Source organism: Callorhinus ursinus, unplaced genomic scaffold (assembly GCF_003265705.2).
Source record: "Callorhinus ursinus isolate GAN/ISIS: 27379988/994484 unplaced genomic scaffold, GSC_fseal_2.0 scaffold28, whole genome shotgun sequence".
NCBI classification, from domain to species: domain Eukaryota; kingdom Metazoa; phylum Chordata; class Mammalia; order Carnivora; family Otariidae; genus Callorhinus; species Callorhinus ursinus.
Genome location: NW_027397090.1, coordinates 20,500,946 through 20,518,020, shown reverse-complemented (window position 1 = coordinate 20,518,020; position 17,075 = coordinate 20,500,946). Strand labels below are relative to the sequence as shown.

The 17,075-nt window shown below is 52.8% G+C and overlaps 1 protein-coding gene and 1 long non-coding RNA gene across 6 annotated transcripts in view; one reads left to right on the top strand and one right to left on the bottom strand.

Annotated features, from left to right (window-relative positions):
• The window catches only part of FAM120A (family with sequence similarity 120 member A), a 90,667-nt gene extending 82,273 nt beyond the window's left edge, over positions 1-8,394 (top strand). The window contains exons 18-19 of the mRNA XM_025891779.2: positions 304-400; positions 6,502-8,394. Of these exons, the coding sequence (XP_025747564.2) occupies positions 304-400; positions 6,502-6,813 (409 nt within the window). The 3' untranslated portion in view covers positions 6,814-8,394. The remainder of the gene's footprint in view (positions 1-303; positions 401-6,501) is intronic.
• A 797-nt stretch (positions 8,395-9,191) lies between these two features.
• On the bottom strand, positions 9,192-16,988 carry LOC112838976 (uncharacterized). Of its 5 annotated transcripts, none has more exons than XR_012374067.1 (4): positions 16,434-16,640; positions 15,939-16,042; positions 15,355-15,496; positions 9,192-15,248 (listed from the first exon to the last, which is right to left on the bottom strand). It is a non-coding gene; the product is annotated as an uncharacterized lncRNA (long non-coding RNA). The 5 variants fall into 5 exon arrangements; XR_012374069.1 differs by lacking the exon at positions 15,939-16,042 and having other exon boundaries at positions 9,192-9,478; positions 9,594-15,248; XR_012374068.1 differs by lacking the exons at positions 15,939-16,042; positions 16,434-16,640 and adding an exon at positions 16,709-16,988.
• Positions 16,989-17,075: the final 87 nt, after the last annotated feature.

The following is a 17,075-nucleotide window of genomic DNA, read 5'->3' as shown; positions in this document are numbered from 1 at the left end:
AACCATTATTAAATAATTATCAACACATTATTCAGTTAACTGTTTTTCAGTATTCAAAAAAAGTAACATTTTTGAAGTGTATTGTTTTTCCAATTGAATATTACTGGATATGGACCAAAACAATAAGATTGATTTCTTGGAATGCTAGGATAAATCTGTGGTGTGACACAGTCTACTGCATGAGATGGACATCATTTTAATGACTGAGCCACCCAGGTGCCCCTAGATGGATATCATTTTAAACGTCTTAGCTGTCTCAGCAGATTCAAGCCTGTGTGCTTCTGTCATCTTTTATCCATTCAGGCGTCCAAGGGGAGTGATTTCCACCCCGGTGATCAGAACGTTTGGAAGAGGTGGACGGTACTATGGCAGAGGCTATAAAAACCAGGGTGTGATTCAGGTAATCCACAACTCGGGGCAGTGGCGCACTCCGAGGGCCCAGTCTTGCGGGCTAGTCCTTCAGTGCCTGGGTCTAGATGGGGAGTGCTGGGGGGTTTCCGTAGCTGTCGAGTGTTCATCTAACACAGTGGTGGCGCGAGGTGTGACTCCTCAGCCCAGTGGGGCTGGTGTTGTCATCGGTGCCGAAGAGTATGGTCTCCTGGTCACAGCTGCACGGGGAATGTTCCAGGGCTATCAGTGCTGTTTATGTTATAAAACGTTATTTAGGTAAATAGCAGTTAGGGTTTAAGAAGAAAGCTGAAATCTTTTTCTTCTCCTGGACCATCTTGACTAGCTTGTGAGGGGACAGAGTCATGTACACGGCTCCGTGAAAAGAGCTGGAGTTTTCGTCCCGCTTTGGCTGTTACCACTTTAGAACCTGGATCCTGATGAATTACCCCTTGAGAAGAATCTTTTAGAAATGCCAGTGTACTTCTCAAGTTACGACATTTAATCAAAGTGTGCATTTCTGTCCATGCTACATGTGCAAACCTCAGGACTCCTGTGACTCACATACTAATAACCCACGCACGGAAATTTAATTGGCCAAGAGAAACTAAAATGCCTGCCTTTACCAGCTGACCCCAGCATCTTAAAAACTTCTGTTTTGTTTGTTTGTTTTAAGATTTTTATTTTAGAGAGAGTGAGTTGGGGGGAGGGGCAGAGGGAGAGAGAATCTCAAGCAGACTCCCTGCTGAGCATAGAGCCTGATGTGGGGCTCGATCTCAGGACCCATGAGATCATCACCTGAGATGAAACCAAGAGTCAGACACTCAACCAACTGAGCCACCAGGCACCCCAGAAACTTCTGTTTTGATGAAATCTAGCGAGTCAGATACAAAGGCAGCCCCCTCCCTAGAAGCAGGGCCCAGTCTGCAGTGCAGCATCCCCCGGGTGGGGGTGGGCTCTGCTCACTTTGGCCGCCCAGCCCCACCCCGACCTTCCTCTGCTTTCAGAAATACCCCTCTGAGTGGAAGGCACTCAGCCTCTGCATCAGGTTGACGAGAGGGAGGGGAAGCTGCCCTTGCTGTGCTCCAACCCAGAGCCTGTCCTGTACAGACAGCCCGTGTGCTCCTGTCGGCCCTACTGGCTATGGGGCCTTTGATATAAAACACAGACACCAAAGCCACACAAGACAGCTGTGTGGCGTAGCTTCTTCCTTGTCTCCGTGGGGTGCTCATGTTCTTCAGAGTCCCTGAATCTGCTGGCTTCCCTCCCTCCCTGCTTGTTTCCTTCACTTTGTTGGAGGACAGACAATGCAGTGTGTCACCCACAGACTTCCTGCGTCTGGCCGGGTGTGTGCTGAGGGGGTGGCCCCTGTGACCTGACCTCTTTCTTGCATCCTGGTAGTGGGTCTGTCCCAGTGCCAAGGCTGAGTTGGACCTGCGTGCTTCTGTCGGGCACACGTGTTTGCATGCAGGACCTACTGTACTGATGTGCCACTGACCGGATCCATTCAGTCACTGGAAACTGCAAAAGGAAGACATTCTGGTTCCATCATTTCTTTTTTTGTTATTTTTGGGCTATTTTTATAAAGAGCTTCTTGCCCTTGCCTCCTATTTGGTACCTGAGTATGACAACACTTGCAGGACAGACACCTTGCCCACCCTGGCCGTGGGCCCTTGTGTGGCGTCTGGTCTGCGGCAGCTTCCTTTGCGGGTATTGCCTGGCCCAGCAGAACCACCACATTTCTCTTAGTTCCTTGGGCTCTTTAGTGGGAAATGGCATTACAAGACCACAGTCAGGGTGCCCATGGACCCCGATGCCATGGGGTCGGTCACTGTTCCTCGTGCTCTGTGTGCACACACCTGGACACACAGCCCTGTTTCTTCGTGCAGAAACACACACATGACATGCGTGCTTTTTATTGTATATTCTTAGGATACAGTCCTCATGAATTCACACTGATGTGTATAATTTAAACCAAGGGCTTTTACTTTTACAGGACTTCTGTTGAATCTCTTCCTTTCCTCACACCGAATCACTGTTTCTGGACTTTTCCTGTGAACAGAGCTACAGGAAGTACGTGTACTTGCATGTATCATGCCCGCAGATACGCCCACGCCGCCGTGCATTCCGGTGTACCACGTGCACACAGACGCGCGCGTGTGTATGCCGCTGCTTTTCTTCAGTGAAATACCTCAAGAGTTTATGTGGACTCTTCTAATTCAAATTTAAGACTTTGGAAATTTGACCTAAACTTTACTGTTGGTATCTATGTGTCTTTTCTTCCACCCTGAGAAAACCCGGGCATGATTAAGTTAAGAGTGCCCCCGGACTTGTCATTGGCTTTGTCCCAGCTGCACGCACAGTGGCTCAGTCCCCCAGCGCTCACGTCTCTGATGGTAGTTGTGCTGTTACCGACCGCGTTGTCCCAGCACACAGTCTTGACCTGCTACCCCACTGCGGCCCCATTTGCCCAGCTTCTGTGGAAGTGTGTCTGTCCGCCAGCGCTGTCCCTCGAGGCTCTCCTCAGCACACTTCACAGGGAGGGCCCAATGGAAACGAGGGGACGTTTGAAAGCACTTTGCTTTCCTAACAATCAAAAGTGGTGGTTCTTACCTCCCCTTCAGGTGTCTCATGCACGTTCTGTCATTTTCTTCTGTCATAAAGCTTTACGTCAAAGACTAATAATAAAAGAATTGTCTTTCCCTTGGAAGTCGTTTGTGGTTTTGGCCCAAACGCCCAAATTGTTTGTTTCTCTGCCAAGGTTTGGTGATGCTCCCCGCTGCTGGTCATTCTGCGTTGGTGCTCTCAGCACACAACGTGCTCCTTCTAAACGCGTTTCAGATCTTGTCTTACGTCAGAAAGTTTTTTTGGATTGCTGGTTTTTCATTTCTGTTGTTCTTCCTTCTTGGTTTTCATCTCTGGCACTCCTGTTGAGCTTGTCCTGTGTCTGTTGTCAGTGTTTGGCATGTTCTCCACTCCCTTGGGGTCTTCTTTTGAGATAGAGCTTACCTGCTTCAGGTCGACAGTGCAGTCTGTTCTTACTGTCATGCAGTGACCCTGCTACTTCCCGAACATTCATCTCCCCAAGAAGAAAGCCCTTACTCAGGAGCAGCCACCTCCCAGCCCCTGACAGCCACGAATCTGCTTTCCGTGGCTGTGCTCTGTGTGCGTGTCATGTAAGTGCTCCATTGTGGCACGCACCAGCACGTCACTCCCTTTGTCGCTACGTGACGCTCCACCGTGGGGATGGGGCACATTTTGTGTATCCGTTTATCAGCTGATGGACACGTAGGCTGTTTTCACTTTTTTGGCTGTTACGAGTAAGGCTGCTGTGAGCATCTAGGTATAGGTTCGGGTTCCCAGCTTTATTGAGATGTCAGCAGCATATAGCATTGTATTAGCCCCAGGTGTACAGCATCACCATTTGACACACGTGTATTGCAGAGTGATCACCACAGTAAGTCTAGTCAGCCTGCATCACCTCAAATAGTTACAAAAATGTATTTTCTTGTGATGAGAACTTTTGGTATCTCTCTCAGCAGCTTTCAGATACACACTGGAGTATTGTTCACTACAGGCTTTGCCTTCAGGTGTTTGCGTGGACACAAGTCTCATTCCTCTGGGGGTGATTCCTGGGTCCTGTGGGCATTCTGCATTCATGCACTTGAGGAATGGCCAGACTCCCTTCCCGCTAGCCGTGCAGGAGGGTCTGGGTTTCTCCGTGCCCTTGGCAGCGCCACTTACTGTCCATACTTGAGTTTAGCTGTCCGGCTGGGTATCTCATTGTGGTTTGATTTACATTTCCGATTTTAAGCTTTTCTTCCTTTTTGCCATCTTCATGTATTACGACGTTCACTTGCTGTTGTGTTTCCCTAGTTGGGTCTTTGTTTCTGTTTTGGACCTCCCCTCCGGGCTTTCTTGGTCTGCTCTGTGCTGCTCCTCTAGGTGCTGGAGCCAAGGCACGGTGGCCCGCAGCGGTTTCTTCCTTGGTTTTCTTATGTTGCGCTCTAGCGGCTCCACCTCGATGCTTCCTGTTGCTCGTTTTTAGGTGACCTTGGTGTTCTTGCCCCTTGAGAAGCACAGATAATGAAGGGCAGCTGGCCTGCAGAGCGTCTGTGGTCCGTCTGTCTTGTTGGTATTGCAGCCGCCTGGGAGGGTCAAGTGTCGGGGGCGGAGGAAGCAGTGCTGCCCGTGGTCGGGGTGCCCTTCGGGGGCGGGGCTCGTAGTGGCCAAGGCTTATGGGAAGACTTGGCTGTAGAAAGAGGGCACGCCTGTTTCTGAACGGGTGCAGTCAGCATTCCCGCTCCCTCCACTGGCATCATCTGTACCTGCCCCCATGGTCTCCAGACAGTGACTGTGGGGAGTCCCCAGTCAGCTGGCCCCTGCCGCTGGCCCTGACGACCCTGCTGCACGTTTAGTGGCAAGTGGGTTTTTCCCTCAGAGAGTGAGGGCTCAGAGGTTGGAAATCTTTGATGTTACCTTTTTCCCCGCTTTGCCCTCTTATCTTTTTGTATTAATTATCTTTCTCAAGGTTCCAACAAAACGACAGTAGTATTGACTTGTGGAAAAGCTCACATTCGTATTTCTGAACTCTGGGATTGAACACTAAAATGAGAAGACCTGTGGGAATGGAGCCCAGAGGGGTACCAACCCAGGAACTGCCAGCATGCAAGAGGGCGTGCCAGAGGCGAGGGCGACGGGCACCTCCAGCCCCACTTGGCTGAGCAGGGAGGGCCTTTATTTTCAACCAGGCAGACACCCTGGTTTTCAGAGTAGGGAAGACTGGAGACCAGACACACTGCCGTCTGGGGTTGAAAGGGAAGGAATGCAGAGCTGGGAGATCTGTAGGCGGCTTTCGGGTTCTGGGTCCCAGATTCTTCACTGAAAAACGACCATCTGAAGGCAAAGACCATGAAGGTTTTCTTCGGCAGTGTGTCTGCCTCTGACAGTAGTTCTCAGCCCTAGTGATGTCGCCCCCTAAGGGCCACTGGCTTTTTTGGGGGACACTGTTGATCACCACAGCTCAGCCTGCAAGCGCTTCTGCCTTCTAATGGGCGGAGGCCAGCGATGCCCACCACTCTGTAGCACACAAGACAGCCCATGGCAGAATGATCAGGTCCAAAAGGTCACGGTGCCAGGCTGAGAAACCCATGGTAAAAGATGTAAGCACCTGGACGATCTCGAGCTGTCTTCCTTGTCTTTCAGGACATGAGCTGAATCACTCTAAAAGTTCATATTTTTCCAGAATTACTTTTAAATCTGTTAAGAGGAGCAGAGAGACCCGTTCAGAAGAGATAAGTCACAAACATATGTGGCGATTATCAGCTTAGACTTATTTCTTGTTGAGTTGTCCAGAGAGGACTTAGGTTTGCCTCCATTTGCCAGTAGAAATGGGCCTCCCACAGACTGTGACAGGCGGATGTGTTAGTTGCTGAACATTGGGGGAGTCGTAGTCTGAAATTTCAGAGAGGATTTATTGAGGGGCGGTGTTAAGGTAGAACTGGTACTATCCAGAAGGATTAGGTAGAGTTCAAGTGGGGCTCTCCTGCATGGCCAGGGTATCAACTACAGAGAAGTGGAGGGAAGGGGTCCCAGGACGAACCTGCTGGGACAAGCTTCTGCCAGTGGCGGGTCAGTCAGAAACAAGACAGAGTGCATTAGAGTGTAGACTGTAGAGGCCACAGACCAGAGAGAGTATGGAGTATAGACAGTACAGACTGTAGAGAGTGTGCAGAGCATGCAGACCACGTGAGGTACAGACCAGAGTACGTAGGTGTGTAGAGCAGACACTCTGCGGGTGTTAGGGTACATAGAGCATACAGACTATAAATCTACACAGTGTATGGACTGTGTGCACAGACTGCGGAGAACACAGACTGGAGTGTATGGGGAGGAGAGTGCAGAGAGTGCGCAGGTGCACAGGGGGTATAAGGAGTAGGGCTGTCCAGCCCCCAGAGCATAAAGGGCAGAGAGCACGCACCGTGAAGAGCACGCCCGTGCTGTGCATTCCACTGTTGAATCTGGAGCAAGCAGTATCAGGCCTTGGTAGGCATTCCTTCTCTCCCACTGTTTATCAAAGCTGCTTTATTGCTTGTTGTCCTTGATTCTGACCAGGGCAAGCCTCCTTACGCTGCTTCCGCGGAAGAAGTGGCCAAAGAACTGAAGTCAAGATCCGGGGAATCCAAGTCGTCCGCCGTGTCTTCAGATGGGTCCCTGGCTGAAAACGGAGCGGTGGCTGAGGAGAAGCCTGCTGCCCAGATGAACGGGAGCGCAGGCGACGCCAGGGCCCCCAGCCACTCGGAAAGTGCCTTGAACAATGACTCTAAGACGTGCAATACAAATCCTCACTTAAATGCACTAAGTACAGACAGTGCTTGCCGCAGAGCTGATGCTCTGGAGGCTGCTGTCTTAAAGAAAGAAGAGTAAACTTATTTTTTATAGAGGGTGAAGGATGCTGGAAGGGTAGGATTCAGGAATATCTGGAGAGAAAGAGAGCCTACAGTTATGTACATTTTTTCCTTTCCGTAAGAGAAAAATGAGGACTTTGGAAATTCGGATCCCTCTTTGATATCAGAGATTTAAACAACACATTTTTAGTTTTAACCAGTTGTAGTCAAAATGCTACAATAAAACAAAAAGAGAGAAAGAAAATGAAGAGCATTTGACTCCCACACTTAAAATGAAGTACACACAAAGTTTAAACTGGTTATGACAAAAGCCTATAGTTGTGTTTCTTGAACTATAAAGAAAACAAATTTTGGCAGTCTTTAAGTATATATAGCTTAAAATATCATTTTTAGCATTTGGCACCATATGTATGCCATTATCTTTGATTTTGCATTACTGTTCACAAGAAAGCTTTGTCTAAGGCTTTGATTTTATGATTATGAAAGAAATAAGGCACACCACAGTTTTTCTTTCTTAAATCTCATCACTGTTGATGTGGTTCTTTTGTGTTAAAAAAAAGTGCAACTATCAAAACAAAAAATTATAGAGTAATATTGCCGTTCTGATTTTAAATATGCAGTACATCATACTTACTTTACAAGCAAGTTAAATGGAGATAAAGTTGAAATCATAGAAGATGCAAATGACCTTTCAAAATCAACACAATGTGTTCTGAAACTTCGTGACTTAATACCATGCATCTGTGATCAATGAACTATGTGGTTTTGATCGGACGTAGACCATTAGTGCTACTACTTGAGCTAACCTTCTGCATGGTTCATAATTTTTAAAGTGTGTAGTTAATATTATGCATGTTATTGTCCTTCCATTCTTACCAGTATGTGCCCATTTGCAAAACAAAATGCTAATAATCAGTAATAGTCCTATAAAAGATGTTAACTCTGTTTAGTCATTGACTGATCTTGCTCTAACCTTAAAATTTTGTGATTATTGACCTCTGTTGCATTTATTCTAAAAACCCCCCCAAAATTATCTAGCTGTTTCAAATATCAACATTACCCTGGTGTATTCACTGCTGTATGCATTATTGTTCTTTGTTGCTGTTTTATGCCTTCATATTAGCAAAATATGAAATTCTGTGAAAAACAAAAAAAAAATCCCTTTGATCTTTAAAAAAAAAAAAACAAAAAAAACAACCCCCCCTTCTGTAGCAGGAAACAAATTGCTTGTTCTTGAGAACTTTCCCATCAAGAATTTAGTAGAAGCAGGTATACTTATATCATTTTGATGTTTTTGTTACTGTTTCCAAACAATGTACTTTGAAATCAGAATCACTTATTCGTTTTCATATAATTCTCCTGATGCTCTTCATCACACATTAGTGATCAGAAATGAGATGTAATTCCCCAATCCCTGCCCGCGAGACCTGAGTAGGATCTTACTGTAAGTTGAAGGGAGTTCTGCCCTAACTCATGGATTGTGCAAGAATGAACTGCTGTTGGGTCTGACTGATTGTAGGTGGGTTGTGGCGTGCTGTACCGAAGGCTATTGAATGCAACTTACAATGCTTAATAAAAATCTTTATTCTTTTAGTATAAACACGGCGTGGCTTCCGATTCGGCCGGGACCGCGGCGGGGGCGCGCAGGGTGGGGGCCCGAGCCCCGCCGACGACACACACCCCCCGGGCCGGTCCTCGGACCGCAGGCTCGGAGACCAGGCAGAGCGCGCTGAGCGCTGCTTGCTAATGCCCACACCGGCCCTGCCCCCCACCACGGTGGCGTTTCCACGGTCGCTCAGCCGGCAGCGCTGCGGACAAGCGTGCCGCGGGGCTCTGGAGGAAACCGGCCACGGCACCCGGGATTCGCAGACGACGGGCGCGCTTCCGGCCCGTGCACGGGGGCGGGGCCTGAGCCGCTTCCGGCCTGTGAGCGGGCCGGGCCGCGAGCACTTCCGGCTTGTGCTCTGGATGGCACGGGGGGGGGAGGCCGTGAGCACTTCCGGCCTGTGCTGGAGGCGGGACCGTGGGCGCTTCCGGCCTGTGCTCGGGGCGGGACCGCGAGCTCTTCCGGCCTGTGCTCGGGGCGGGGCGGGGCCGTGAGCTCTTCCGGTCTGTGCGCGGGACGGCGTGGGGCGGGGCCGTGAGCGCTTCCGGGCTGAGCTCGGGGCGGGGAGGCGTCCTCCCCGGCCGCACGGGGGCTGCGCGCGCACGGTGCCCGTTCCGCGGCCGGCCGGGCAGAGCGTCACCGCGGGCGCCAGCGCCGGCGTGGGTGAGCGCGGCCTGCGAGGGCGCAGAGGCCCGGGCCCGGCCGCTGCTCCGGGGCAAGCCAAGCACTCGTGCTGACCGTTTCTTGTTTTCCTTTGTAAAAAAGAGCTTTTGTTGATCTTGTTTGCTTGTTTGAAAAGTAACACGTTTATTATAGTAACTTCAGAGTGCCGCTAGACAGAAAGGAACAGAAATCACTCGTGATGCGCCTCCTGGCGCACCTGCATCTCTCCTGCGCAGCCCACAGACGTCTGCAGGAACTTCCCCGGACTCCAGCCCCCACGCACGCTTGGTGAGGGGTCTGCGCGCCCAGTAGAGCTGTGTGTACGTGGGGCTGTATCAGATAAGCACACTGCGCCCAGCACCGTGCCCCGCACTGCACCTAGCACCACTGCGCCCAGCACCACTGCGCCTAGCACCTAGCACCACCGAGCCCAGCACCGTGCCCCGCACTGCACCTAGCACCACTGCGCCCAGCACCACCCAGCCTAACACTGCGCCCCGCACTGCACCTAGTACCACTGCGCCCAGCACCACTGCGCCTAGCACCTAGCACCACCGAGCCCAGCACTGTGCCCAGCACCATACCCAGCACCACTGTGCCCAGCACTGCACCCAGTACCAGCGCAGTGTCTTCCCACCACTGCATTCTGCTGTGACCCAGGCCCCACACAGTGGCTGTACAAGTGTTCCAGACTCAGCGGCAGGGGCCACCCCTTCATGGCACTTCTGTTTCGGGGTACAGTATAGATGTGTGTACATGAGGCTGTATCAGATAAGAACACAAGGAACATAACCCAGGGTCACAGGCGTGTGGCAGGGAGGGCTGCTGGGGCTGGGGACGGGGGTGGTCTGCAGAGCAAGGTCGGGCTCAGGTCCAGGGCAGGCATCAGTGGATAGAGAGAACCCACTGATGAGGGGAGAAGCCACCGCACAGGGTTCTTGGGTGCTGCTGGCACTTGGGAGATGAGGAGCAGTATCCAGGTGGGCGCACACACCCTGCCAGGGAATTAGCTTCTCCCTGGAAGGAAAGCCAAGGGGAGGGACAAGGAAGGAAGGGTGTCTTGGTCCTCAGCACTGACCTGCCCCGCTCTTGGCCAGTGGGACAGGAAAGTGGGTTTCTGGTTTTCACCTGCATTGCTTCAGTTGTCTGTGAGGGTGACATTTCCTTTGTACTTTAATGTGCCCTCAGTTTGTCCATGTTCCAATCAACAGATTGTTAATATCCTGGCTTTTTTGAATCTAAAAACCCAGGCCAGGGCAAACATTTTAAGAACAAATTCACCATTTGTGCCCTCACCCGTGTTAGCGCCTGCAAGTACAAAGGGAATTGCAGACACCCCTCCTTGCCATCTGTCTCCTCCTGGCTCCTGACAGGGGCCCTCTCAGCACCCTCTGTGGGCGGGCACAAGGACCCCAGCTCTCTCTCAATGTGGTCCCCTCAGGAGTGGCTCTCTTCTCCTGCGACCTTATTCTGCCGTGAATTCTTTGGACAATGCCTGATTTACTGCCCTTTCCCCTTTGCTCCTTACTCCCCACTTGGTGGAGTGAGCCTTGCAGAGGTTGCTTTGCCCTCACCACAAGGGCCCCTGGCTGCTGCTGGCTGGGCCTCTGCTCCTCTCCTCATCAGCTTCCCTAGCACAGCCAGGGGCCCCACGGACCTGCCCATGGGCCAAAGCAGGCTCTGCACCAGGCACTTCAGCCTGTGCTGTGCGCTGGACTGTGCAGGTGATATCTTGGGGACTCCAGGAGGGACAACCTGGGGACTGGGTGGAAATTACCCAGGCAGAGTGCTAGCTGCTTCAGGGCGGTGCCTGGGATGGCCGTGGTCCACTGTGCCCAGCAGACACCAGCAGCTCATGAAGCAAGCCTGGCAGCACTGCAGCACACCTGGCTGCACTGCAGCACACCCAGGCTCATCACACCACGTCCACTCCTGGCATTTGTGCAGATCCAGCTCTTCAGACCTGACCGACCCAAGTGTGGGTTATGTGTCACCTGGGGCTGGTTTTCCCAGAGTAGCCCGTTTGCCCTGTTCTGGTGTTTTACGAACAGCGCCCTTTTGGATGGTAAATTAGATAGTCACTGGGCTGAGGGGCTTTTGTCTACAAACGCACTGCTTCCAAACATCACAGGGCCATCCTAGAGATGCTAGACAAGAAGGGCACTCTCATACGTATCAGGAAAACCCAGAAGGTTTCCAAAGTCCCCCATGGGTCACTGTTCATTTCAGTGGGTTCTGGATCAGATCGGTTTGGTCCAGGTCTCCCAAGGGCCTGCTCTTAGAACTCTCTTGGCATTCACCAGATGGCTTCCTACGTTAACAAAAGCACACCTCTGACCCTGAACTAGTACCTCCTTTCTGACTTCTCCCACCCCCCAGACTGTTATTAATTGTCTGTCATCTGCTCTGGCACATGAGCTCCGCAGCAGAGGGACGTGTCTGCCTGGTTCACAGCCATAAGACCTGCACTTGTTGCTCACTGACACAATGGACAGCCTGGATGGAAAGGGCAAACTCTTCGACACACACAACCCACCAAAGCTGAATTATGAAGAAACAGGACATCTCACAGACCTGCAGCTATTACAGAGACTGAATCAGTAATCAAAAGCCTCCCAGCAAAGAAAAGCTTTGCTGGTGAATTCTATCACGGATTTAGAGAAAAATCAATACCAATCCTTAAATTCTTCCCAAATGTTCAGGAGGAGAGAACATTTCCTAACACTCCCTCTGAAGCCAGCATTGCCCTGATAACCGAAGCCAGACAAAGACTTGACGAGAAGAGAGAACTACAAAAAAAAACAACCCTCATGAACCTTGATGCAAAATTCTCAGCAAAATACCAGGAAACTGCATACACCTGTGAGTTAGAAAGATGGTACACCACGACCAAGTGGAATTAGTTCCTGGAATGCACGGATGGTTCAGTCTCAAGAGCAATCCAGGTGAGACACTACACTAATAGAACGAAGGGGGGAAAGCCCACGGGATCATCTCAACCAACGCAGAGAAAGCACTTCACAAAATTCAACACACTATCATGATAAAAATACTCAACAAACAAGGAATAGAAAGAAATTTTTCACCATAGTAAGGCCACATATCAAAAAGCCCAAAGTGAACATCATACTCAATGGTGAAAAAGTAAAAAAAAAAAAAAAAAAAAAGCACTGGGGTGCCTGGGTGGCTCAGTTGGTTAAGCGACTGCCTTCGGCTCAGGTCATGATCTTGGAGTCCCGAGATCAAGTCCCGCGTCGGGCTCCCTGCTCAGCGGGGAGTCTGCTTCTCCCTCTGACCCTACCCCCTCTCGTGTTCTCTCTCTCATTCTCTCTCTCAAATAAATAAAATCTTAAAAAAAAAAAAAAAGCATTTCCCCTAAGATCAGAAACGAGAAAGATGCCACTTTTACCACTTCTACTCAACACGGTATTGGAAGTTCTAGCCAGAGCAATTGGGCACGAATAAAAAACAAACAAACAGCATCTAAATTAGACAGAAAGAAGTAATTTCTGTTCACCAATGACATGCTTTTACGTACAATCATCAAGAATTAGGAACTCTAAAGATTCCACAAAATGCTATTAGAAGTAATAAATTCAGCAAAGTTGCAGAATACTAAACCAACACACAAAAATCAGTTTTGTTTCCATACACTAAGAATAAACAATCCCAAAAGGAAATTAGGAACACAATTCCATTTACAACAACATAAAAAAAAAAATACTTAGGAATACACTTCAGCAATGGGACAAAAGACTTGTGAGCTGAAAACTATGAAACATCGCTGAAAGCATAAGGCACAAATAAATGGAAACACATCCCACGTTCGTGGATCAGAATATTAACATTGTTAAGATGGCAATACTACCCAAAATGACCTACACATTCAATGCAATCCCTGTCAAAATTATCATAGCCCTTTTTGCAGAAATGGAGAAGCCAATCATCAAATTCATATAGAGTTGTAAGGGACCTAGAAGAACTGAAATGATCCTGAAAAAAGCACAGAGTTGGAGGGCTCACACTTCCTGATTCTAAAACTTACTACAAAGCTACAGAAATCAACACAGTGTGGCATAAGCCTGGACATGCAGACCAATGAAAGACAATAAAAAGCCTGGAAATAAAACCCTTGCCCACACGGTCACATGATTCTGACAAGGGTGCAATGACCATTTAATGGGGAGAGAACTATGCTTTCAACACATGGCGTTGGGAAAGCTGCATCTCCATGTGCAAAAGCAGGACGCTGACCCTGCTTTTGGGGGTCAAATTGGATATGGTCAAATTGGAACCCTCGTGCACTGTTGGTGGGCATGCAAACTGGTGCAGCCACTCTGGACAACAGTATGGAGGTTCCTCAAAAAGTTAGAAATAGAACTACACTATGATTCACCGATCCCACTTCTGGGTATACACACAAAGGTAGCAGCAGGGACACAAACAGATATTTGCACACCCACATTCTTAGCAGCATTACTCACAACAGCCAAAAGGTGGGAACAACTCAAGAGTCCTTCGACAATGAACGGACAAATCAAATGTGGGTTCTATGTAGGATGGAATAGTATTCAGTCTTAAGAAGGAAGGGAATCCTGACACCGGCTACAACACGGGTGAACCTGGAGGACACCGTGCCAGGTGATGTAAGCCAGTCACAGAGGGTCCAACTCTGCAGGAGTCCACCAACCCATGGTCCCTAGAACAGTCAAGCTCGCGAAGACAGGAAGTAGAATGGTGAGCATCAGGGGGTGGGGGTGGGGCTAGGGGGGCCAGAATTGCAGAGAGGCACTGTGATGCTTGCACAACAGTGTGAACATACTTAATGCCACAGAGCTGTGCACTTAGAGATGATCAAAATGGTAAATGTTATCTTGTGTATGTTACTACCATTAAAAGAAAAGCCTGCACTAGCCTTCAGTATACTTTTTGGAGAGGGAGGGGATCAACATGACCTGAAACATGCTGTTTCCACTGGGTAACAAGGTGAATAAAACGGGCCCCACCTTCGAGGCTGGCTGCAGGGTGCGTGCTGCTGGGAGCCCCCCTCTTAGCCCTGCTGCAGGCCTGGCCATGTGGGTGGGTGGTGAGGTCCTGATGCTTATGTGGACTGCGCCCCCAGGAATGGCATGGACTCGGTCGGTGTTGAGGCAAAGGGCAGACCACATGGAAGGGCCAGAGCATGAATGGGCGGCCAGAGGGGACACCTGCATCTCAAGGCCACTGCCCCCTGCTTCCTGGGTCCTTGCATCTGGCCCCATGCACGTTCCCTCTCTGCGTGGCCTCTGAGCCCAGGTCACTTCAGGAGGCCCTAGGTCCCCACCCACCCACCCCCACCAGCGCTGGTCTCCCCAGGGCACTGTGGGGCATGTGTCACTCTCCCCCTTACAGCAAGAGGAGGTACAACAGGGCACACAGCAGGTGCTCGATGCGCATCTAAGTAACTGAAGGAGAGGGAGGAGGGCTTTCTGGAGGTTGAGGACAGGGAGGGTTTGGGACCCACGTGGACGCTTACTTTAGTGTGTAGTCGGCCTGCGGCTTTGGAAGAGCTTCGAGCATCTCTGCAGACACTTCCAGATGCAGTGGACACGTGCAGATGGGGAGGGCAGTGTGGCCGGAGTGGACTCAGGCCCCGGGGAAGTGGGGGCTCCTGGTCTGCTTCTCCCTCTTGCCAGCAGGCCAACTCCTCCGGGAGGGACTGGGCTGCTTCCAGCCTCAGTGTCCTGTGGCATGACGCCCATCTGGGTACCCGTCTGTGGAGCAGGGGCGGCCCAGGGCTGATGCTGCGTGCTTCCCAGGCAGTGGCCGGGCGGGGGGGGGGGGGGTTTGCTGCTGGAGCGTGCAAGGAACTAAGCAAGCCTCTGGTGAGTCTTTGCTAAATGCTGGTGACGCTGTCCTTGTTTGTAAACAATGGAGGTATGGGAGGGGGGCTGCAGCCCGGGGGCCTCCAGAAACTTCTGGCCTTGCTGGACCGCCAAGGGGGGAGGTGGACACTGCTGGTGTGAGCACCAAGGCACTGCTGCAGGGGACGGCCCCTCAGCAGTGCCCGGGCCGGTGCCCTGGGCCGCCCTGCAGACTCAGCACTGTTCATCTGCACTAACTCGACCACGGTGCTCCTGGTGGACAGTGCTTCCCAGAGTCCGCACCAGGTCTGGGGAGAAGGACTCCAGAGGGGAGGGTGACAGCTGCAATTCAGGGAGGAAGGCGCTGAGCACGGGGCTGGGGGGGGATGGGAGCTTCTCCCTCCCCCCCAGCCTCCCCACCATCGCCCAGAGTCTTCTCCACTCTTACTCCTCATGCTGGTGCCTCCCAGCTAAGGCCCTGCCATGGGCACTGCCGGGCTGCGGTCCAGGGGTCATCTGCTGGGGGAGGGGGGCTGGCCACACCAGGGCAGGTTTTGGCTCAAGAGGAGGGAGCACTTCAGCGGAGCTGCCTGCAAGTGGGACAGGTGGCCCTGAGAGGCTGCGGGCTCAGGTGAGCGCCTGCCTGTCGGGGCTGCCGCAGCTGGGTGGCCTGGACCAGGCTTTCCGTCCAGGCTGGGGTCGTGCTTCAGGTGGCCAGCATCCCCCAGGAGCAGGGGGCAGAGCTGTACTGTACTCCCTACTGCACGTCAGAGGCCACTCTGCTCCGGCACCCCCAGAGGAGCATGGATGCAGCTGGGAGGAAGGAGCCCTCAGTGCCCCCCACCCCAGACCCTGACCCCCCTGCTGAGGCTGCAGGGCCCAGAGCAAGGCAGCAGCACCTCCTGTCCACCCCTCTAGCCCCTGCTGCCCTAGAGCCACAGTTCTGACAGGGACCGGAGGCCTGGGGGCTCTGACCAGGGATGGGGGTGGGGCTCCAATTCCACATAATCACTCTCTCTTTATAGAGTTGACCTTTGCCAGTGCGCTCCTGGCTCCCCTGAATTCTGTCCTCCTCTGGGGGCCGAGCATCAGGAGAGTCAAGGATCCTGTGGGGGGCGGGGGGCGGCGGGGGCTGGCTGTACCCAGCCGGAAAAGGAGCAGGGAGGAAAAGCAACAGAAAACCCCGGTTGCCCCCTGTCCGTCTGCTGGGTAAGAAGAGAGTTGGAGCCAAGTAGTTGTTCCTTGGCCATCTGAACGGGAAGGACATCCTGAGGGTCTCACCCCACACCCAAGGGTCTCAGGGCCTGCCTACCCCTGTACCCTCAGCCCACCTTCTTTCCGGGTGGTCCCCCCACTTTCCCTGCACCCCCCCAATTACCCAGCCCACTTTGTCCTGGCTTGGTTCCTCATCCATCCTCCCCCACAGGGGGTCTCCCTGGCCCACCTACTCCTGGCAGGGGTCCTGGTCGCCTTCTCCCCTGCGGGTCTCCCAGCCCACCTTCTCCCCCAAGGGATCCCCCTGCCCACCTTCTCTCTGGCAGGTCCCCCGGACGACCTTCTCCTCCAGAGGGGTGTCCCGGCCCATCTTCTCCTTCGGGGGGGGTCTCCCGCTCTCCTCCCCGGTCCACATGCCCCGGGAGGTGTCCCCCGGCCCTCCTTCTCCCCCAGAGGGGTCCCCCGGCCCACCTTCTCCCAGGAAGGGCCCCCAGCCCACCTTCTCCCCCAGAGGGGTCCCCCGGCCCACCTTCTCCCAGGAAGGGCCCCCAGCCCACCTTCTCGCCCAGAGGGGTCCCCCGGCCCACCTTCTCCCCGGCAGGTCCCCCGGCCCGCCTTCTCCCCGCGGTCCCCGGCCCGCCTTCCCTCGGCGGGAGCGGCGGCCCAGGCCGGCGGGCGGAGGCGGCGCCACCCGGGGCGCTGACGTAGAGGCCGCTCGGCGGCCGGGGGTCCCTTCGGTGGGGCCGCGGCTCCCCGCCCGCCGCCCCCGCGCGTCCATTCCCTTTTGTGTCCCGCGCGCGGCCCGGCCCCGCGCACACTCGCGCCCTGCGCCCCGGGGCCGGCGGGCGGCTCCCGGCGCGGCCCTGCTCCGCGCGCCCCGCTTTGTGTGGACGCGCCGGCCGGGTGCGCGCGGGCTGTCGTGCGCCCCCGGCCCCGTCCCGGCCCCGGCCCGGC